This window comes from Gallus gallus, chromosome 4 (genome assembly GCF_016699485.2).
Source record: "Gallus gallus isolate bGalGal1 chromosome 4, bGalGal1.mat.broiler.GRCg7b, whole genome shotgun sequence".
NCBI classification, from domain to species: Eukaryota; Metazoa; Chordata; class Aves; order Galliformes; family Phasianidae; genus Gallus; species Gallus gallus.
In genome coordinates, this window is record NC_052535.1 from 69,460,308 (window position 1) to 69,483,754 (window position 23,447).

The 23,447-nt window shown below is 44.2% G+C and overlaps 1 protein-coding gene across 1 annotated transcript in view; it reads right to left on the reverse strand.

The window, feature by feature from the left end:
- Positions 1–19,044, reverse strand: part of NWD2 (NACHT and WD repeat domain containing 2) — a 50,290-nt gene extending 31,246 nt beyond the window's left edge. Inside the window, 1 exon segment of the mRNA XM_015285678.4 lies at positions 18,324–19,044. Within this exon segment, the coding sequence (XP_015141164.1) occupies positions 18,324–18,474 (151 nt within the window). The 5' untranslated portion in view covers positions 18,475–19,044.
- Between the last annotated feature and the right edge of the window lie 4,403 nt (positions 19,045–23,447).

Consider the following 23,447-nt stretch of genomic DNA (forward strand, 5'->3'; position numbering starts at 1 on the left):
AACTTCAATTTGATAGTACTATAAAAGGAAGAAGGAAATGACAACATCTTACTTATGGTATCTTTGGGTCCAGGTGATTCCTGCTACCACACTAAATGCACAGCTCTGACATCTTCATCCTATTCTCACCATGCAAAACAATGTTTTTTGATAACAGATTACAATACAGTAACTGGAAGAATTGAGTTAATTTGAACACATTCATATGAGGCACATAAGAAACATACTGTCAAATTTGAAATAAATTTGTTTAGTACAGAGACCTTGTATAGATAATAAATTTTATTGTCTCTCCAAATAAGATTAAGATATGTGATGGATTATGTAGGTCTAGATTGTGACCAGTGTTGAGTAAGTTAAGATCCAAATGGATGACGCTGTTGCTAAGTTATTTGCAAAAAACAAAGCACAACTGTTAAAATCACTAGGTTCAAGGGCAATATGATAGAAAAAAAAACAAACCAAAACAGTGTTAATGTATGAATGATGGAGAACATCTACCGCAGTTAAGATAACATTTGTATAACTGCAGTGATACAAAATAATAGGTTAAATCTGCAGTGCAAAGCTTCTATGCATCCAAACTGAATGCTGCAAATAGGACAGGTCTTCTGAGCTACTTGAGGAGGAGCATGGCCCCACTCCCTCTCATCATGTTTCCCTCTTGGCAAGTTTTTTTCTCCTTGGCATTGGAGAGGCCACACCAGGAGTGCTCTGCATTCTGGGCACCCAAATCAGGAGGATGAGAAAGAAATTGGAGAGGCTACTGAGATGGTCATGAACACAAAGCCTACAAGTGGCTATTGAGGGATCTGATCTTGAATAGTCACGCAAAGTGGAAATAACCCTGGCCTACATCTACTTTGATGTAGTTCAAAGATAGTGGAACGAAGTATTACAGCTTGAGGAGTTCATGTGGGCATAAGAAGAAGCTTTTTTTCTGCAGGCAGGTGGTGCCTCACTGCAGTCAGCTGCTCAGGGAGGCTGGGAATCTCTGTCCAGAAGTTTTAAAGTCTCAACTGCACAAGCCCATTGTTGGCCAAGTTAATGTTGACAGCACTTCCAGAGCCCTGATGGCCTCCTAAGTCCCTCTTGCAACCAGCAATCTAGTCTCTCAGAAGAGCCCATAGATCTGGCTTCATCATCCAGTGTACAGTGCTTGAGAAGATTCCTGCTGCTGGGTGTACCAGGGCAAGCAAAACTATAGAGTAAAATAGCTGGTGCTAAGGATCATGCAGTACATGTTTAGGGGCATTTTATTCCTCATTGAGTTAAATCCTCACGATTACTTGGAGTGCATCAGGTTCTAGAGTTTGCTTCATTTGACATTTTTCACATATTTTTTTCTTCCTCTAACAGCCACTGAGGACCACTGATCAACCATTGATACAAGGTAGTAGATTCCAGTTTCCCCAGACAGATCTACCAAAACTCAGGTCGTATCAAAACAATTAGGAACACATTTTGTTAAAAACCAACTTACTACTCTGCTACTGAGCTAAAACAAAATGATTCTTGCCTCTGTATAAACTGAAATTAGTCACAACTATAGTTTCATTATTAAGGAAGCACCAACTAACAGGTATGATATGCCCTTTCTTAAGTGATCAGCGTGACAGCAGATAGATCAGTCTTACTTGGGAACTAAAATAGGCTCAGATACAGGAAAAGAAAAAAAGGTTACTGAGAAAAGGCAAAAATTAAAAGTGAGCATTATTGGACAATAGATGGGAAATACATTGCCTGAGGTATACAGCAGACAAGATCGCATTCGGCTGCTTTCCAGCTGTGCGCACGGGATACCCTGCAGAACCCCACTGACTCCACTTTCAGGATGTGGCATTGCTCCCTGTGGCATTACTTGTAGAGCCTTGCTCAGAAATGAAACAACACATTGCAAGAGCAGTGTGACGTTTCTAATGCCTTATAAATCAACCAGAAAGAGAAAGAACATTTCAACTAGAACTGTATTCTGGGCAAGCAACTCGGCATACCCATCCTGCATTTTTATTCCTACCTCCAAATTTAATGGAACGTGATTATCTTATTGAAGTTTGAATCTGTTGACTACATTAATGAAATTGAAGAATTCCCGTATTCATAATAATTTGTGAAAATTTAAGGAAACAGAATTGCATCTAGTTAAGATGAACTGCAGTAATTAGTATGGATGGCAGATAAGCTGCTTTAATTAAATAAAATCTAATCTGATTTACACTGACAGCAAATCTGTGAAGCTGGCAGTTCCCAACAAGGATGTCACAGAGTCAAATTCCGCCTTCCAGGATGCTGCAGCAGATGAACAGATTAGCTGCATGACATTCTGCTAGCAGACAACATGAGCTGTGAGACAAGCTTTATGCACCTTCTAATTCTGATACTCTGAAATCCAAATGATAGCCTACAATAAACCACAGGAATTCTGTATTTGCAAAAATGTAAGCCAAGATTAAGGAAAAAAAAATACCCCTAAGCCCATCCCCAGTGTTTAAATCCAATAAAAAATGACACTGTCTTGCATGGGACTGTAACTTGATGGTGAACCCATACCTTTCCTACAAGCTCTTGCTGACTGCTGCCTCCATGAGCCAATCCCCAGCCACACCCCCCCCCGCCCAGCCCTACACCTTGCCTCAGTGCAGCCTTAACCTTTTGTTTGCCTTTGTGGTTAGAAATCCATCTTTTCTTGACAACTTTTAGGCAGAAGACAGGCTCTTCCTGACTTGCCACATAGACGGTGAGTGAAATACCCTGGCTGGCTCCAGCAGGCTCAGGCCTACTGGAAACCCTCAGAAACCAGTCACTTGGACAAGGCATGCTGCCAGAGTCCCCCCACCCCCCGGCTCTCACTGCATTCCCAGCACACATCTGAGGACAGCACTGAATTAGCACACACGCTTTTACAGCCTCTCTGCCAAGTAGTAGGCAATCACTATTTAAGCACGACTGTGTGTGTGAGGTGTGATTTCTGAAGGCTTGTAGCTCAGTCAAATCACTGCCAGTTTTCATTAGAGTACTCCAGGGTGCTGCTTCTCACTGTGAACTATTTCCATACCAAAGTTTGACCTTCAAACACAAGCTGTTTTCCTATTAAACTTGCTTCTCCTATTTTCAGTAGGGAAAGTACATATTATATTCTCATGTTAGTAAATAGATGATGAATATGTACAAACAGTCACCAAACATTAATCTCTGGGATAAAACATGTCATGGGAAACAGCCCAATTGAAAATTTCAAAACAGACATGCAAACAAACAGAAAGAGTTAACACTGAAACCCTGTGGAAATTGTGCTTTTCATGTTACTCTGCCCTCAGCCTGCATGCTACCCAACCTCTGCCCTCACCGGTGGCTGCAGTGGTGGAGTCATTCCCCAGCAATGGAAATGCTGCTTCAAAGGACGGGCTGCAGTCACACCGTGACTTTTAGTTGATGAGGGCTTGACACAGCTCCATGAGAAGGCTGCTCAGCACCATCTTGTTATTGTGTGTTTGCATGGTATTGTTTCACCTCTGGTCACCCAGGGAAGAGCTGCTCTCTCCCTGTGTACACAGAAGCAGCAGCTCTTGTGTCACTTCTCTGTGCTCCATGTCCCAGTGAGTCACAGAGCGTTGGTACAGAAGCAGCTCATCAGGTCCTGGCCTCACCTCTTTCACAGCCTGCTTCTTTGCCAGCTTTGTTCATAGTGTAATGCCCACAGATAGGTTTACTTTAACACAATTTTTGTACTTCGTGGAAGTCTAAAACACTGAATGAGCAGTGGACACATTAAATTAGTTTTGAGTGAATATCCACTAAGAGATCTACCTATTTGCTTCCCTTAAGTATCCTAAATGCTTATATTTGCCAGGTTGGTAGGATGGATTTTTGCCATGGGAACTTTTAAATGCATTATAGTACTAAAAATGCCAGTATTGTATAACCTTTGTCTACTAACTGCAGTGAATATCCATGAATTATCTAAAGATATTATGCAAATAAGGTTAAAAATTACCTACCAGCAATTGTAAGGAAGTGACTGCCAAACTTCTTAATGTTACTATGCTCTTGTCACATACAACTATTCAACTGAATTATTCCTTTTACACTGCTTTTTTTTTTTTTTTTACTAATACTGCACAATAGCATTGTGTATTACCCCTGTAACTAAAAGCTCTGAATATCAATGGTTAACAAATGCCCCTAAATATTGTGGAAACCTTGTCTCTGAAAATAATACCATAATAATAAGTCATTTGCATTTCTATAGTGCCTTTCATCTGAAAATCTCAGAGCACTTTGCAAACAATGAGTTTGAATCATGTAGCTGCTACAGAGGTAAAAATGACTTGAGCTTCCCAGCATCCTGACTTCCTACAAAATTAACTCTAAAGGCTGTTGGCATTTCCTTCCCCTGGGATTTCTATGCATGGAGAGTATTACAATATGCATTCCAAGCTACTCAGGGCTCTTTTTCAACGACCCCTTCCCAAACAGCACCTCAGTTTTCCACCTTCAGGTTTTCAAAAAAGGGAAAAGAGCAACTCGGCACACCTAAGGCCATTACTTAATCAACCTAATAACCACAGTGGACTGTAACTCTCCAGGTTCTGACTAGCAAAACACTACAACACTACTGCAACGTGGCACACAGCTACTTGTCTTAACCCCAGGCCCCCAGTATGTGCAGAACGTGTGTGAGTGCTGGACCATGGAGGGACCCCCAGCTCCTTCTTAGTGCTCTGGCTACCAGGTATACTGATTAACAACACTGGTTGCACCTCCCCTTCCTCAGCTTGATTCTTAAAAAATAAACAGAAATACAACAGCTGGTTGAGTATTTGAGACCAAAGGGAAGGCTACCTGGCTTAAAGTCAAACTATTGAAAAATAACATTAAAATATCAAGTAATCCTGAAGCGTGTCTCTCAATTGCAAAGAGATGTCTGGATAAGACTACAAAATTGTGACCCACATCAGGACATTTGAACAAGCACTTTTTCCCAACAAAAAATATAACGACCTAAGACAGAATTCAAAGTGTAGGACATAATTGGAAGCCTGGAACTCCTAGTTGCAGCAATTAGATCCTCTGGTTTAATCCCAAATCAAACAATGTCCCATTTAACTGAGGTGTAATTTTAAATATATTTATTTGAAGTGTTTCCTAATTTCAGTTCTGTGAGATGACAAATTAAAGACAACATATATAGGACACATCCTTCTTATTTTTTTTTAAATACAGTTTTTGATAGCTGGCTACATTTTCTGGTGACCCCTTACTTACAAAACACCCAGCTTCTTGACTGTTGATGTGGTCAACCACTGCCACCTATTGGCTTAACAATAACACCCACCTGTCAACTTATTTACGTTAAAAAATGAGGCAATTAGTAAAATCAAAACAGTCGGGACTCACGTTATAATGTGGACATTAGGGGAAATATCAGAATGGAACTGGAGTTACAGAAAGGAAAAGCTGTATCCAAATACTAGGAGTATTTCAACAGAAATACTAATTATTCATACAGGATATTGTTCCCAATGTAAAACAAATGTTGTTTCTGACAGTTCTGATTTTTGTTTTGTGTATATTATGCCTCCACTGAAACAAATTTGGAGTCTGATCCTGAGGCTAGTGAGGTTAATGGAAAGGTCTGTTATTCCTGGAAGATCTTAAATGAGGTTCTACACTTGTGGCACTAGCTGATGTCCAGCACCTGCTAATGTCTTGCTGACTTCCATGGAGTTTATATTAAACCATGCAATCCTTAAAAAATAGTAAATAAATACCACATACTCAAGAAATTTGATGGGTATGGTGTTGGTGAGAACTCAGAAGCAGAATGTTACCTCATAATGCACCCTTATATCCAACCTCATATTACACCCTGGGGACATAGCTGCCCTTCTGTGTTCTTCTGGAGAAAAAAAGGAGGTTGCCCTGGAACTGTGCAAATGGTTCCTAGTTTGTAGATTGGGTGCCTTGCATCCCTTGGCTCTGCTGTGTAGCAAACAGTGCAAACACAAATATATTTGCTTGCACATGCCAGTAAACAGTGGGAGCTTCAGCAGCACTGTGGCTTGAAGGTGGAATCTCTAAGGAAGGAGAACGCAGCATTCTGCACACCGTGCAAGTGGAAGAATTCAACAAAATCTAATTCTTTCATTTAATAATGCAAACTAGGAAAGCTTTTGAAAACACGACAATTTACAAGCAATTACTGTCATACAATTAAATGATGTGACAGGAGAAACTGAAGACACAGCACATTTAGAGACACCAAAATTAAGTCGGAAAAATTCCTCTGCAGAACACCAAAGCTTATTACAACTAAGCACTGGAAAACAGCAAAGCCTGCAAGGACTAGTATTTGCAACTATGATAAAAATTAATGTGTGAGCTGTGCAAAACTGCAGAACAGAAAAAAATGGACCAGCATAGTAACAAAGACATGCAAAAATCCTAATTCCTTGTAACAGAAAATATGTGGAATTACCTAGAAAACAGAAAAAAAAAAAAAGAAAAAAGAAAAAAAAAAAGCTGTCTAATAGTGGAGACTGTTTTCAGTTGTGCATATGATGGAAGCTTCACAATTTCTTTCTGACATCCCTAGAGCAGAGGGAAGACAGCTGGGGCACTAACTGAAGCGCATGAGGTCGGGACACAGTGGCAATCAATGCAATGTCGGATGCCACAGACAGTCAGACTCCCATCTGAGCTGCAGCTCCAAGTGCTGGGAGCAAACAAAGCAGTGAACTGCAGGCTTGGAGAAGGCACAGGACAGAGGGGAGCCATAAAAAAAAACAAGTGAAAGCAGGAGCCTCACCTGCTTTATGGCACGGGCTGAAGCAGGCCCCTTAAACACACCTCATTTTGAAGAAATCCCTATTGTTGCCCCTGCCTGACTTTGCACCTGGCAGCACTGAGAAGCCATAGCCAAGCTCAGCAAGCCCTGTCAGCCTTTGGTAAAGCTGCATCTTTCTTCTCCAAACTTTAAGTTCTTCATCCACAAAGTTCTAAGTCTGGAGAAAAAGGCATGAGGCTTGGGTCAAAAGAGAACAGCTGAAATCAGGGATAAAAGCTAAAAAATGTGATTGTATAGGCTTAAAGAGAAACAGGTGCTGATGCTTACTGCCAGGGAAGTAAGCATGCAGCAATACAACAGAAATTTTCTTTACAACTGTTTCTTCCTTAGTACTAACCAGGGAGGACTATTAAATAACTTCTCAGCACAGTAAGAGCAGCGCTTGGCTACAGCAGAAGCAGTTATCAAAGAAGAAACTAAAGGATGCTGCCTGCAAGGGAGAGCAGCTGCAAGAGGGCACAAAGCCCAGAGCAATGGGACTGGCGGAGGGGGGAGGCCAGAAACCCAGCAATGCTGTGTCTGAAAAGGAGAATCTGACTGATTTCTCCTCCAGCTGGTTCTTGTGCCCATGTGCGGTGCTGCTGGACAGCTGTGCAAGGAGTCAGGGGGCAAGGCCAGGTAGTTCCCAAATGGGCTGTTCTTAGGGATTGTGTGATGCCTGGGGGGAAGCAGTGAGTGACACACACAGGAGGAGGCACTACCGCACCTCCCTTCTGCCTTCCCAGTCCTCATGATTCATCTACGCGTTATTTTTCGTGAAGATTATATAAGGTAGTTGGAAGGGCCATTTAAAATAATTTTTCAAATGCATCTGTTTTTGTGATCCAAATATTTTTGTGATGACTTGATTTTGCCATATTTTGTTTTTGCCGTGATTTTATTAATTATTTTTGTCTTGATAATCACATTAAGTTGATGATATATTAAGGTAACAGTAAATCTGCAGTTAAAGAATCCTGAGGAGTTAGTAATTGACTATGTGTACCAACCACTTGCTCCTCTTGAGAAACAGATGTAATCAAAACAACTAAGTTCAGTTTCTCCTAAATCAGTACCTTTCACAAGTGCTATAGAAAATAATAACAGTTGCAAAACATCCAGATCTGGCATGCCAGGTTAATTACTCAGTCACTGAGCAACAGACTACCTTCCCAACCAGTGCTTTCAAGCCACATTAACAATCCTTCCCAACACTTTGCCTCTAGTTTGAAAATAATTATATTAAGAATTATTCTTACAGAGCAGAATGTGAAAGTACCCAAAGTGTCTTTTTCACTATGTTCCTTTTTGTAGTAAGGCAAGGGGATGTGAAGAAGGCACACGGGCATTTTATCTCAGTGCGTATAAACTGATGCATTCAATCCCTGCACTGCTATGGGGATTTTGTGCACCCACTATGTAACTGCAGCTGCCATGCAGCAGGAATGTCAACAGCATATTCTGTGCACCGTATAATGCAAATTCAAGTTTTCTATTAAGCCCCTTTGTGTCAAAATGATGTGAGCACAAATATTATGTTTCACATACAGACAACAATCCCATTTACTAACAATCTGTGCAGAGGCGTGTAGAAAGACAGATGAAGGCATTGTAATCTGAAAGTCCTTTGAAACACACAGGACAACTATTGCAAACAGACAAGTTTGGAAAGAAACCCAGCAGTTAACACTCAGATGCACACCAACCTATTAACACGGCATATTCTGATGGGAAATTTGATGGATGCTGCCCCATGAGCCACAGTGACCTTTAAGGGAAGATAACGATCTTTTATGATGCTGTACTCTCAACAGCAGCATAGAAGGTGGTTGAAAGGATGGGCTCAGCTTCATTTCCATTTCTAGCACTGCCAGACACTATCAGTCTTTCTCACTGCCTGTGAAGGCATTTGTCCCTTGGCTGCAGAACAGACAAAAACGAGCACAAGTCTTCCTTTACCTTTTGCACCTACAGACGATTAAACACAACTGAGCCCACAATGGGGGAATCTCACCTCTTTCATTTGAAATGATTTTGAATTTGCATAATGACTATGAGAAACCAACTGTGGTATTGATACTAGAATAATACACCAGCGATGCAAGCGCTCAGTGGAATAATGTTGTATTATACATGCATGAGAATAAAACAAAAAAAAAAATTAATTAAAAGAGGTGGCATGTAAGGAGGTTGGTTTCAGTTCTGGTTTCTAAAGAACAGAAGAATAAGTGATGACCTGTGCGCCTTTTACATGTGTCTTCCACTGTCTTTTGAAATATGTAACTCATTGATGGACATTAGACAGATCTGACAAAATGATACTCATCTCAAACATAATGAAGATCCTACATGAGAGCAGATCACCAGGTGAGTAAAATAAATCCTGTAAATAACCCTCCTACTTCCAAGCATAAATGAATTCATCAAAGGAAAATCTCTAGCATGAACTACTAGACACTTTATGAACACCTCCAGTGAGGGAAAGCTTCATCCTGTCCTTGCAGGACGTACATCTATGGTAAATTAACCTTTATGGGAATTTACTGCTTCCTTTTAGTTCAGTTTATTATCCAATTCAGCTAATTATCCAGCTTAGTTAATTATTCATATTTCGCTTGGATGCACAGACCAGCTTCCTTACATGGTAAAAATCAGATTTGAAAAATCTATGAATAATGACATCCACTAGTGAAAATGAATGAAACTCACTCTAAGCAAGGAAATGCTCAAAGAATTTTTTTTTATCTTTGGTAGTTTTAATTGACTAATGAGCCTATTTCATGCCTGTACACTGCTGTAAGCACTACCAGGAGTGCTGTGTGAGCTCTGTGCGGCAGTACTCTGCATAATCCATTTTCCTGTGTATTTTCTTAACCAGTGTGGAGAGAGTGCAGCTGTCACGGTAAGTCAGACCATCTTCATTGAGGAATGGCACAGGTATATCTGAGCCTGCTGCAGGCTGCAGCATAGATCCAAAGGCCACAAGAGGTCCCTTCCAGCCTCTTCTCTTTGATTTGCAAAACAGTAAATAGCTGCCTAGCTAAAGAATTGCCTGAAGTCCCTCGGACCTCTGATAGGGTACTGTGATCATATACCTGGTTTAAATGGCATGTCATTTAACTCAACTGCACTTATTTTGTTCACCATAGATTTCTTAACTCCTTATAGTCCCGTAGTGTATCTGACTTGTATTTCAGAGTAAATCATCATACAGATTTTGCTGATGTCTTATTAAGACAAATTAGGGGTCACATAAATTCAACGGCATTGCAGAAATCTTCATTGCTTTGGTCTAATTCATTAAAAATATATTAAATAAATCAAGACCATTCCCAAACAATAATGTGATTTAATCCTTAGTATTTACTGGTAACTGAAAAGGAATCTGTGAACTTAAAAGAAAGCCGGGTCAACACTTACTGCTCACAGATCTCAGTGTCTGAGCTACTGAAAACAGTGTATGGTGGAAAATGAAGAATACAAAATTCCCACTGACATGAGTAGGGTTAGGCATTTCTGTGAGCAATAGTCTGTTTCAAAATGTTCCATCTTTCAAAGGTTGTTGCAAACACCAAGACTAGTGACTGATTAGTGAAGCAATTAGACAAATTCCTGGAAGCAAAGGATCTCACGGATTGTTGAACATAAAGATATAATGTTTGTCATTTTGTCCTTGTTGTGATCTCATTTTCTTTTGTCGTGCATCTGAAACTGTCAGTAAGAATACTGGGCTCTTTTGGGCTAAGTCACTATGTCAGATCTTACTGCACTTGCCTCTTGTTTATGTTAGAGTAGCTCAAGTGCATAACTCTGCAAATGTGCATAACCCCTCTCAACTACAAGTATTAAATCCTCATGGTTATTTGATGGCTCTCAATCTTAAAAGTAATTTTAGTCTAATAAAATTCAGTCAGTGAGATCAGCCAGACAGTGTCAGGGCTTCTGTTATGTTTACTATAAAGTGCCTATGTTGCATGGTCAGGCATCAGTCTTGTACAAAACAAATTGGCAATAATTACTAACATATAACACATATTGAAACCACTATACTAAAAAGAGTTTTTGGAGGGTTTGTGCAAGCCATTTATTTTGCCATTGATTTTTAAATTTGTGCTTCCATGTGACTCTGAATTCTGACCCTGTACTTCCATAAAGCTCGTGCTGTGGCTTCTAGGAAATGCAAGTGCTTTGTAATGACACAAACACACCCAAGGGTCCAGCCTTCAATGCCTGGCCAATAGGGAGCACTACACTGGGGAGCTACAACTGGGAGTCACCCATTCTCATTTTATCTTAATTTTTGTAACGTGTCACTCATTATAGTCTCGATATCATTATTTTACAAATAACGTGGCTATGCATCATACATGTGCTGCAATGGCTATGTGTCTCAATTCCTGGTTCAGTAAAGGTAACAGACAGCTGAAGGAGATTTACATTGCATAGGTGAGCTTATGAAGGTACCCAACTGCTTGTACAGTGAGATGGACTCCATTAAGAAACATTTTGCCTGTTAACCTTACCACAGGTACATATCACTATACTGATCACTGCAGCTGTGCTATCCCAAGCAAACACTAGGAGCAGGCTGTACAACCCCATTTGCCCAGCCCTGGCAACTTGAAACCTCATCTCTACAGCCATGTGATCAGTCCCAGTGGCTGATACATAGCAACAGCACGGCGCTGGATTAAGTCAGTATGGAAATCCTGCCATGTCCTAATCTTTCCTGCTTGATAGATCTAGTCTGCAAAGAAGACTTTTTCTCAAGATCTGGATCCCACAAAGAATTACATCAGTTGGTCAGGCATGTCTGTGCAGAAGTGTCTTACTTCTGGAAATGGGCCTTAGGAGATGGATACCCATAGAGGAACTTCAGGAGCAGGTCAAAGACAGATGCGGCTGAGGCAATGAGATGTCCCAAGAGACCATGCAGTACATCTCAGTGCTCAAACAGCAGCACATGCACAAACCCAGCAGGGGCTCAGGGTCCCCCCAGGTTACTCTGCCAAGCTTCCAGCTAGTGGCATGTTAGCCCTACTCCTCTCTTTTGGCTATAAGTTTTGGAAGTAAGAGCCCCTCTTTTACACAGAACCTAACTGACTGATATTAGGCCAGTGGAGTTTTTTAGTGTTGCACTGGAACAACCATATTTTAATTCGGGGTTTCTAATCTATCAATTTTTATCCTTTAATTACAACTTCAGAAAGGGAATAAAGAAGCCATCCTGAAATATGTTCCCTATATCAAAAGCCACCAGATTTTTCTGTACTCCTTATGCATGTCTATCTGTGACTGTCTCTACCACCTTCAGTATATTAAAATCTTAAATTACAGGTAACTAAATATTATTAATGTATTATCACAGAATCACAGAATTGTAGGGGTTGGAATGAACCTCTAGAGATCATTGAGTCCAACCCCACCACAAAGCAGGCCCCCTACAACAGGCTGCACAGGTAGGTGTCCAGGCGGGTCTTGGCTATCTCCAGAGGAGGAGAATCCACAATCTCCCTGGGCAGCCTGTTCCAGCGCTACATCACCCTCACTGTGAAGAAGTTCCTTCACATATTGGTGCAGAACTTCCTATGCTCCAGTTTATGGCCATTTCCCCTTGTCTTGTCCCCACAGACCACTGAAAAGAGGTTGTCCAATGTCCCTTTGACACTTAAGATATTTATAAACATTAATATGATCACCTCTGAGTCTTCTTTTTCCAAGGCTGAACAGACCCAGGTCAATCAGCCTTTCCTCATAAGAGAGATGCCCCAGGCCCTTTACCATCTTTGTGGCCCTGCTCTGGACTCTCTCCAGGAGTTCCCTGTTTTTTGTACTGGGGAGCCCAGAACTGGACACAATACTCCAGGTGAGGCCTGACCAGGGCAGAGTAGAGGGGGAGGATCACCTCCCCTGACCTGCTGGCCGCATTCCATTCCATGCACCCCAGGATCCCATTGGCTTTGTTGGCCACCAGGGCACACTGCTGGCTCATTATTGCTGCAGCCTGAAAGGGTATCCTATCACAAAATACTCTTTCAGCAAATGAAAAATTAAAATAAATTTCATTTGTTTCACTTGAAAAAACTTCCTGTCATATCTTGAACTGGGAAAGGCACTGTGATGTAGCCTGAACATCCCTAAGTCTTTACAAGTTTACTTCTGGATAAAATCTAAACCCCCCTGTAATGCTCTCACTTCTACAATAGCATTTAACAAAACCTAGGCCGATCTTCTGTGATGCTAGAACTACAGCATTGGGTGTTGTCTTCGAAACGTACATACTCAATTCTCACAAGAAGATCTAGCAGCAAGTTTGAAAACTCTCTATGCTACTTAGAAGGAAAATGACTGGGTTTCTCATAATTTTACTTATTTCTAAAGATGAAAAAACCTCAACAAACTAAATAGCTTGCTGTCTTTCTAAGAGAAAAACAAGCAAACAACAGAAGAAAAAATGCAGAACAACTCCTTTGATTTCAGTTTTGCTCTCCAAATGCAGATCCTACCTGGTGAGCATGTGAATGAACATTTTTGTGTATGAATTAAGCAAAAGTTCTCAGTGTTTTGCCTTGCACATTTGGTATATTTGGAGCAAATCCTCAGCCCACTCCTTGAGCTACATAAGCCAGTAACTCACAAAAAGAACAGAGGGAAGTGAAAAGCAGTTCTTTTCATACAGTTTATCAAGTTTAACTAACCAGCAGAAACTTTAATCCAACTCAGCCTCCATCCTAGCCCCAAACGGCCATTTCCTCTAATGTGAACAAAAGCTTGAGGATCTGCTCAGCAAAAATTGTCTACTTCTGGTTCAGATCTACCTGCCTTGACCACAAAAAAAAAAAAATGTTACAGCCTACAGGAGATTTAGTCCTACAGCCTCAGGGAGTCAGATCTCACTTTCTGCTCAACTGTGCTTACAACAAAGGTGGTTCTGTGGCACAGGAAGAAAGAAAAGTTAGCGTAAAGGCTGAAACACTGAAAATAGCAAGCTTTGTTCCAAGCTTAATGGACTGTGGGCATCTCTGACCTTTGGGCCTCTTGAAGTAAAACATCAAATCAAGGCCCCCACCAAAAGCAGATGCTTGAACCATGCTGAGTTACTCAACTTTGTCTCTAACTTTTGAAGGCTTTTTTTCTCAAGTGTAGCTTGGATTGTAGCTCTCAAACACCACAGTGATGTGTGTCACGTAAATCCATAAATAGGTACAAAGTTAGGTAACCAGAACTAACACTTAGCATGAAAAAAGTCCTGGAGTTATTTGTCTCCACATCTCCGCAACACCTCCCTTGCAATTTTATACACTTGAACATCTGTGTTTTTCTTTAGCTCAGGCACAAATTCCACCCAGATTATATAAAATTGTCATTAAAAAAAGACCTTCGTGCAACAAATCCAAGGAGGGACACCATATGGTATTTTTGGGTTGGACAAAATGGACCATCATTAGTGAAGTATTATTCTGACTTTTGAGTGTTAACATTAACATTGCCTGAGTTATATTTTTCTTATGCAAAACAAGATTTGGGGTAAAAATAATATCATATACTTGGAATATGCAAAGAATCGAAGTTATACCTTTTTCTTAGCACACACAGCAATTAGACTGAAACTAAAGCAGTCACAGTTCTTAATCTGTTATGAGTTAAGCAGTTCAGTAGCAGGGAATACAATGCAAACAACATGTTAGATTTTCTTTCATATGTACATCAACATACAAAAATACATGGAACTCCTGCAAAGCAGCCTATAACAACAAGTTCAAAAAATGATATAAACAAAAATTGGTAAGACTCATTTCTGCAATCCTTAATTACAGGAATAATCCTTGTCTAATCAGACTAACTGTGGGTGAGAATTTTGCCTTATGTGTCACAATAAAGTACATAAAGTGGGCACAAAACATGCATGTATTTTTCCAGCTGAGTGTTTTTCAAATTAATACAATGTTCTGGACTACGTATGTCAACGGAAAATAAGCTATGTTGAACATCTGTGTAATAACTCAAGAAAACTCAAACTCATTCAATAGTGTAACACAAGAAAATATCACTAAGGAGGATCTTCTAAGTCTACCTTTTACTAGAATAAGATCTTAATTTTAAATTCCTACATGTATACATAGGATTTGATAGTTAAGATTATTAATCATGCCAAAACTAGTATTAGCTTTTTAATAAGTAGTTGGCTTTCAGTGTCCTTGTGAGAGACTATAACAAATGACCATCCAAAACAGAAAGTATGCAGTTAATTATTACTTGTTAATGGGGAATTTGCTTTTGAGAGAAAGCAACAAAGATCAGTAGGTACTTGAATTACCAAAGCCCGTACACAAGTAAGTAGGCAGAAATTCAGAGTGAGTAATGTCTTGGATCCTGGGCTAATTTCAGAGTTCAAAAGAGCTAGAGCAATTTACTATTGTCCTTCCAATTTTATAATTAGTTATAATATTTGAAACTTGAAATGGCCATTGGAAGAATAGAGCTCATGAAGGGCACAGCCTTTTTGTATAAAAAAGGGTTTTTAAAACAAAGTTTGTTCATGATTTCAGCACAACTGCTTCTGTTGATATAGCAGAAATGTTTTGAAAAAGCAGAAAAAAAGAAATACTGTGCTGGAACGTAGGAAATATTCAGAGGTGCTGCACAGACAAGAGTCAGCTGAAACAATGGTTGGAGAAGCATCCCTGCCCTGTGAAGTGCTGCATGCTGGACGCAGGTTCAGCCTACTTCTTTCAGGTCAGAGTGGCTCACACCCTCTGTCAGGACATACTCAGATACTATGTGAAGTATGATCAGTCTTCAGTGGAACAGCTGAACAGCCTGTGTGTGCTGGCTTTGCACACATCCCTCTTCAGTGCCTTCATTTGTCTCTGCTGCATGACATGAAAAGCACCTTCTCAATCATTTTTCAAATCCCTAACTCCAGTTAAGCAATCATTTTCAGCCAGGACTTTTATCACTCTGTATCACCACATAATTTGCTGAACGAAATAGCGAACTTTGCAACTCAAATGATTTTCTGCATAAAGTAATGACAAGAGGCACTGGAATGATCCAAATCCATACAGCGTTGATGTCACTGCTCGGTATAACGGGGCTGTATGGAATTTTGTACCTGTCGTATGCTTGTACATGAGCTTTGCGTTATTGGCAGGGATCTATACAGGCACTACTGAGTCACAAACTGACGTTAGCTGTTTGCTATTGCAGTCCACAGATTCCTACAGGAAACAGCAGAAGCAGTTCTTAGAATCAGGCAAACGTATCTTGCCTCCCTAATCACTTGGAAGCAAGCAAAATACCCTGAGACGAGTGATGAATGGTTGAAGGAAAAATCTGCAACCTCTCTTAGCCAAAATATGCATTTAAAATATGCCTGGTTGCTTGGATCTACTGAGACAAGAAACTAGACATATTTACGTTCAAATAATAAAGGAGCTTTAATGTTTCTAAAGATTCCGTCATCTTCAGTGATTAATTAACACCAATCAACACCACTGATAGATGAAAACACTGCTAGAGGAAAAAGCAGTTTCACTTATCTACAAAATTCAATCCAGAAAGCAAGAGACTGTAAAACGAAGCAGTTCTGTTCTGTCACTCATGCTCACTGTTGCTGCTTAGCGTTCTTTTTAGGGATTTCTGTTCAGGAAATTTTACAAATAACCATTTTTCCTATCTATGCAATACACATAAATTTTAGTCCTAATACAGTATGCCCTTAAAAAAAACCACAAAGTCATCATATCAAGCTCTGGTTTTCCCCACTTTCCACGTATCAAATTGCTGCAATTCAAGAGGACTATGTTAAGTCTGTGCCCGTGAGGTTGAAACGAGGAGTATCCCTGAGCGCCACAGCAGCACCGCTCCATAGATCCTTGCTGAGCAATGGCCACAGCAGGGGAGCAGCCAGGAGGGGCTGCAGGACAGCCAGGTCGGCCCTGGGTATGCAGACAGAACTGCAGCCGGGGTTGAAACACGCTGAATGGTTTGCTCAGTAGGAAGGGGTTCACCTTTTTCATTTTCCCCAGAACATTTGCATCTGGAACTCTTTGAGACTTTTATTTTTATTTTTTTGCAAACAGCACTTTTATGTCTAAGGACTTTAGTAGATGACATCTAATTCCCGTCAAATACATCTGCTTGTTTATCAAGAGGTGACATGCAGTGAGCAACGCAGTGTCAGTGCTACCACTGAGAGCCACGGCTGCTGCTGGTCACTGGGAGCCTCTGAACACTCACAGACCGGCTCACTTGCTCACCAAAAGCAGTACGCACTGAAACTCCTCTCCCACACCATCGTGTCTGAAAGCAGGAGCAAAGCTGCAGATAACATTTTGCCAGCGAGAAGCGATGATCACTGTGGCCACGCCACCCTACAAGGAAGCCAGCACAATTCTAAGGCAACCGAGTTGTATCCTTCCTCTCATAGTTTTGTGAAGGCTGAAATTTTGGAATAACAATGCAAGAGTAAAATCCCGCAGATGTATGGCTTACATCTCTCACTTCCAGCATGAGTTTAGTGGCTTTTTTTAGCTGAACAACCACATAGCCAACGCAGCAAGCTGCCCTACTGGTAAATGCCACTCACGTCAAACACGGAGGCATCGGTGCTCCCACAGTGGAGGCAATGCTGGCTGAAAGCCATTCCCAATGAGTAACAAATCTACAGATTCATGCCAGTTTTCTTTCAGAGCCAACTAAGCATCTTTCTGGTTATCACTAACTGTATCTTTGCTTAGCTTGCACCAACCACAATCCCGGCGCCCTCAGTAAGGAGTGGGGCTGCGGGACCCGGGCACGGGGTAATCCCGGCAGCACTGTGCCCGCTGTCGGCTTGTGGGCACCGCTGCCCGCGTCACACAGGTGTCGGTGCCATGGCAATCGCACTTCAGAACCCGAACGGTTCTGCCGTTGCCGGCACGGCTTGCAGCTCTGGGATGCCTGCACAGAGACAGCGCTGTTAGGTTTGGGAGGTGGCGGGGTGACAGAGCCGTGCGCGCTGCGGGCTCGTTTGTACAGGTGGGGAAGGTCGGAGGTGTGAACATTTCAGTTGTTACTTCCTTGCATCGTGTGAGAACGCGCTTCAAAACTTCTGTTTTCCGAGCGGGAACGGCACTCCGGCCACGCGCAAATCCCTCGCACGACAGGGTAATTTTAACAAGGGGTTTGAAGCAGCAGGACGGCTTAACTCATTCTGATAAGGAGCGTGCGAGCGCGACGGCATTACACTAAAACCGTATAGTTGAGCTCACGAGCGCGGCCCGGCCGGGCGCACAGCACCGCGGCGCTCGCTTTAAGCCGCGGGCGCCGGGGCCACGCGATCCGCCGGAGGCTCGGCTAACGGCCGGCCCGGGGCGCCCCGCCGAGCACCGTCCCGCCCTCCCCTGCAGCGGGAAGCCGCCGCCCGCCGCCCCCCGCCCGAAGCCGGCCCCGGGGAGCCGCGAGGAGGCGGCCCCGGGCGGCAGGGGGAGCCGCGGCGGGGCCCGGCCGTTACCTTCGGGGTTGGCGCTGATGAAGACGCGGACGCTCCGGCCGCCGGGCACCAGGTGGGCGGGCAGCGCCGCCAGGTTGCCGGCGAAGGCCGCCTTGCGCAGCGCCGCGTCCCGCGGGCACGCCGCCCTGCCGCCCGCCCCGGCCGCCCACATGGCGCCGCCGCCCGCCGGGCCCCGGCTCAGGGCAGCCCCCGGGCCGCGCCACGGAGCTGCGGCTCTCCGGCAGCGCCCATGCGGCCCCTCCGAGCGCCGCCGGAGCCGGAGCGCGGGGGCGGCCGGAGGGCGAGGGAAGAAAGTTTGCGGCGGTGGGACGCGGCCCCTCGGGGTCTCCTCGGTGCCCAAAGCGGGGACGTCTGCGGGCGGGCTGCCGGCGCCTCCCCTCCGCCGAGCGCTTCACGGCCCCGGCGTCGGGTTCTTATAGGAGAGCCGGCGCATCCTTCTGGCACGGAAGAGTTCAGAGCGCTGCTTGCGTCTTCTGTAGTTGCCCGCACGGGAGCCCCGGCTGCTCAGGTACAAAAGAGAGACGGTCGCACCGCTTGTTTCTTTCTTTCCCGTGCTTTAATCAGTTATTTATTTGGCGGCATCAATGCGGAGCCCCGGCCCGAGGCAGGAAAAAGGGCGGCGCGGAGCGGCGGCGGGCGGTCCCCGCGCAGCTTCGGTCCGGGCGTCCCGCGGGCTGCGGCAGCTCCCCCGGAGCCGCCCGGGGCTGTGCTGTGCTGGGCTGGGCGGGGGCGGCCGCGGGGCTCTGAAACCGCCCCGGGAGGGGAGGGCGGCGAGGGGAGGGGCCGGGCGTAGTGCATGTAGAGCAGCGTACGGTGTGCCCGACTCAGCGCTGGGCTGGGCGTGGAGCTCTCCTTCTCTGTTCTTCAGTACCGCACGGGCATCCCCGCGGCCGGGCGGGCTCTCCTTGGTCCTGACTGCTTAAAGGCACGCAGGGCAGTCCGCGTGTGGGTTCCGTGCGCGTTTGCACGCGAGTATAAGGGGAGATTTTTGGCTGCTGTTGGCTTGCCGTTTTTCTAATAGTTCTGCACTCTGTAAATGTTGGGGCGCTTTTAACCAAATGTGGCAGACCACGTTCCTATAAGCTCTGCGAGCTTAGCTGGGCGGGGAGAGGGCCTCTGTGCAAAGGGGAGAAGTGTCAACGTGCACTGCAACCAGCAGCACTGAGACTGGCAGTGTATCACAGGAACCATCTCTGTGCCCGGTGCTGGAAAATGCCCCTCTCCATCAAAGTGGGCATTCCTGGGGGATTTGGTAGTGCTCAGTAAAGAGCCTTCCCTGGTGAGCATGCATGTGTCTCCCCTCTGTGGGTTGCCCGGTTGCTCCACATGAGTCAGGCCAGAAGGTTTGCTGTAATTCAGTTAACAAGCTGGACAGTGACGAGATGCATGTCCTTGGGAGATGAGGCTCTGTCTGCCATTGCCTGCACAACTGTTGGTGTTACAGCACCTTGCGGGGTGTGGTGTGCCGACGTTCTCAGATGCGCCCTGTGCCACTGGCATGGGATTTCTCTAACAAGTTGAAAACTTGAGTTTTCATCCCATTAATTTGTTTGGAGTCCTGTCTTTGGCAGCACTGCCAGCAGCATGGGCTCTTACCTGAATGCTCTTGGATGAAGTGAGATTGGAACTGTCACTTCCCATTGCCGTTCGCCTCTGGGTGCGCAGCTCCAGCAGCAGGACCTTCATGCTGCACAGGGCCCTGCAGCCCACAGCTTCCCCGTACAGCTCAGCACCTGCGCTGATCCCTGTTGCCGTTCTGGGCTGCAGCCGGCAGTGCCTTCGTGCATGACTCAGCTGCAGCAGCCGGAGCTGTGCTGTGGAGGCTGAGGCCAGCAGTGCCCCAGAGCAACAATCTCAGTGGCTGCGGGCTGCCTGCACTGGGGTCAGCACCCTGAGCCTGGTAGCCAGGTGTGTGCAGTGCTGGGGATGGATGCCATGGGGCTGAGGCAGAGGACACTGAATGGCTGCTGAGAAATGGATGTATCACTTTCCCTGGGACGTGGTCAGTGCATCAGCGCAGGGCTAACTCAGCACGGAGGTTGGTTGGTGGCTTTACATAAATAATACACACTTCATTTCTTTAATTCAACAGAAAGAACATCAAGAAACGTCATGTACATTCACATACAGATCACAAAAGGGATGCTGCTGTGTTTGCTATAAAAGCAAACATCGTCAAAAATATCTTACTAAATTTCATACTGAATAACAGATTTTGTAAATTTTGTTTCTCAGCAAAATATTCCTCCGTATAAGCCAGATTTTGTCATCAGTGTTTGTGCTGGGGTCCCAGAGTGGCTGTGGATGTTTCAAGCTCAAAGAGATTAGAATTAGGTTAGATACAAGGAAAAAATCTCTTACAGTGAGGGTGTGAGGCACTGGAACAGGTTGCCCAGAGATGTGGTTGATGTCCCATCTCTGGAGACTTTAAAGGCCAGGCTGGATAAGGCCCTGGGCAACCTGATATAGCTGTGGTGTCCCTGTTCATTGCAGGGGAGTTGGACTAGGTGGCCTTCAGATGTCCCTTCCAACCCGAAGGGTTATATGATTCTATGTTTCTATGTTACCTGAGCATGGGTTCACATCCTGATTGCAATGCACTGCCTGGAGGTGTGATCCCCAAGCCCTTGCAATGACCTTACGGGACAGGTGCCTCCGCCGTCACTAGGGCTTACGGAGGATGAAGTGCTGTGCTGAATGCAGTAGAACAGACATGTAACCCTGAAGGTGCCTTTGTATAATCGTCTGTGAGTAGGGGCTTGGTCCTGAAAAAGTGTAGGTCACAGAGTAGCCAGCAAATCTCTCCTATGTTACATCACAGTTTCTTGGTTACCACTCTGGCCTCATTTACTCCAAGTTCAGATACATTTAAACAAAGCTGCACAATATACCCCTTGGTGAAACAACTGAGAATATTCAAGCTGTGGTTTGCTGATGGCCTGATCCTGCAGTAACTCCCACCAAACCTTTCTTCTTGAGATGTCCCACTGCCATCAGTGTGACACTGGGGGTGCAAATACAGCTTGGTCCCAGCCCACAGAGATCAATATAAGTGTACGGACTTGTTAGGCTTCACCCCACATCTGTCATAGAATCACTGAGGTTGGAAAAGACCTCTAAGATCACCAAATCCCATCAGCCCATCCCCACTGTGCCCACCAACCCATGTCCCTCAGTGCCACATCTACACGTTTCTTGAACACCTCCATGGATGGTGACTCCACCATCTCCCTGGGCAGCTTGTTCCAATGCCTCACCACTCTGTCAAAGAAGTTTTTTTTCCCTAATATCCAACCCCCAAATGAATAAGGGTTTGCTGCTTACAATGGGCTGTCTGAGGCAGTGTGCTGTTCTGAGATCACTTTTGTATGGAAACAAACACCATGGTCAGCCTAAGTAGTCTATAGCAGTGGGAGGCAACCAGGGCGATAGACTATAGGCATTACTGTGGTAGAGACACAGTGATGAAACGCAAAGTTGTTCTGTCTGCAATCTAAATTTATGTTTTTGTGCATATGTGCCTCAGAACAGACTGTGAGGTGTTGAACAGTGCTCAGCAGTGGTATAGTTCCATGGGAATTAGTGGAGCTCAGCAGTTTTGAAGTGAAGCAGCTAACACTATGGGAGGCTGCATACTGTGTGTGTAATGGGGCCACAATATCTTATGGTTTATGCTATCTTTCAAGTGTCCGTGCTATCTTAGGTCCACTGAGGTAGGTCCTAAGAACCTAAAACACCCATTGGTTCTCCTTGAGTATCACAGCCTGGTTTTGCCAGGGGCAGCATGTCCCTGCTGTCCTTTCCCCAGAACACCACTTATTTGCAGCCCTTGGAGGGCCGAACTTTCAGACTGAGTCAGCAAGCTGGCCAGCATCTTTCCTCCTTGGAGAAGCTAAGGGACTTCTGCATACAGCTACCTCCTACCTACAGCCAAGTGGTATCTGTGGTTCCCTGGCAGGCTGGCCCACTTCTAGGAGCAGGTGGAGCAGGCAGTTGCCCAGAGTAACTGACAAAAGGAGGCAATAAAATCACATTTTAAGCAAGAAAGAGACCCGGTGGTTGTGCACCTGTTTAATGTCCTCCACATACTTCTGGTGTTGGGGCCAAGCAAGCTCCTCACTGAGCAGGAGCCGTGGCTGCTGTCCTGCTGGTTGAACATCGCAGCTGCTCCTGTCCATGCTTCAGCTTGCTGCTGCTGGAACTGTGAGGAGGAACTCACTGTGTTCTTCTCTGTTCCTTTTCCTTGACAATGATGTACTGCTTATGCAGGGTGGGGGGGTGGATTGGCAGGAGAGCAGGGGCAGATGTGCTGAGATGAGAGAGAGAGCTCACGGAATTCATGCTTCACTAAAAAAAACCCTGTTATTATTATCCTTGCAAATTAGGAATGACAGGCTGCCTAGGCTTACTGGGTTTATATTTACATCAAGAAACTGATTGCAAGAAATAAGATATGTCCTAGCAAATCTTACATGGTACTCGGTTCCTATAAGGACCTTTTACAGCCATTTCAAGGCTTTGTTAACTTAATTTGGACTTCCCTATTCGACCCAGTTCATAGTAATGAAAATATTTGTTTCCTTCCATTTTTTCCTATTGCTGCTTGTGCTCTGACACCGCTATGACTTTTGGCTGCACTTCTTCCCCACTGGTTTATAGGTTGCTGTGTCTGGCTTCGGCAACAGGTAAAACAGATACAGTCACACAGCATAAGACTCACAGTGTGACAGCAGGGAAGCTGTAAGGAATGATGCTCAGTTTACTCTCCTGCTCTGCATAGGAGCACCTTGGATCGGCAGAATAGAGCTGTGAGGGGCAGATTGTCCCACCCAGGCCCTCTGGAATGTTCTTAAACTTTCTCTGAAACAGCTTGCTGTCTGCATCCAAAGAATATGCTAACCTACATAGGCTTCGAGCTCATAAAAGGAGAACAAGTTTGAGTTCATGAGTTTTTAGTCCAAGAATAAATTTCTCCTGTAGGTGACTCTGTAATGAAATTCTGGTAACATCTTCATGCTCTCTGTGCCATTTGGTAATAGCAAGTTTTATTTTCCATTTGGCTATTTAGTACTTTGAAAGTGCAATGTGGAATATGTTTTATAAAAGTATTTCTGCTCAAAAGAA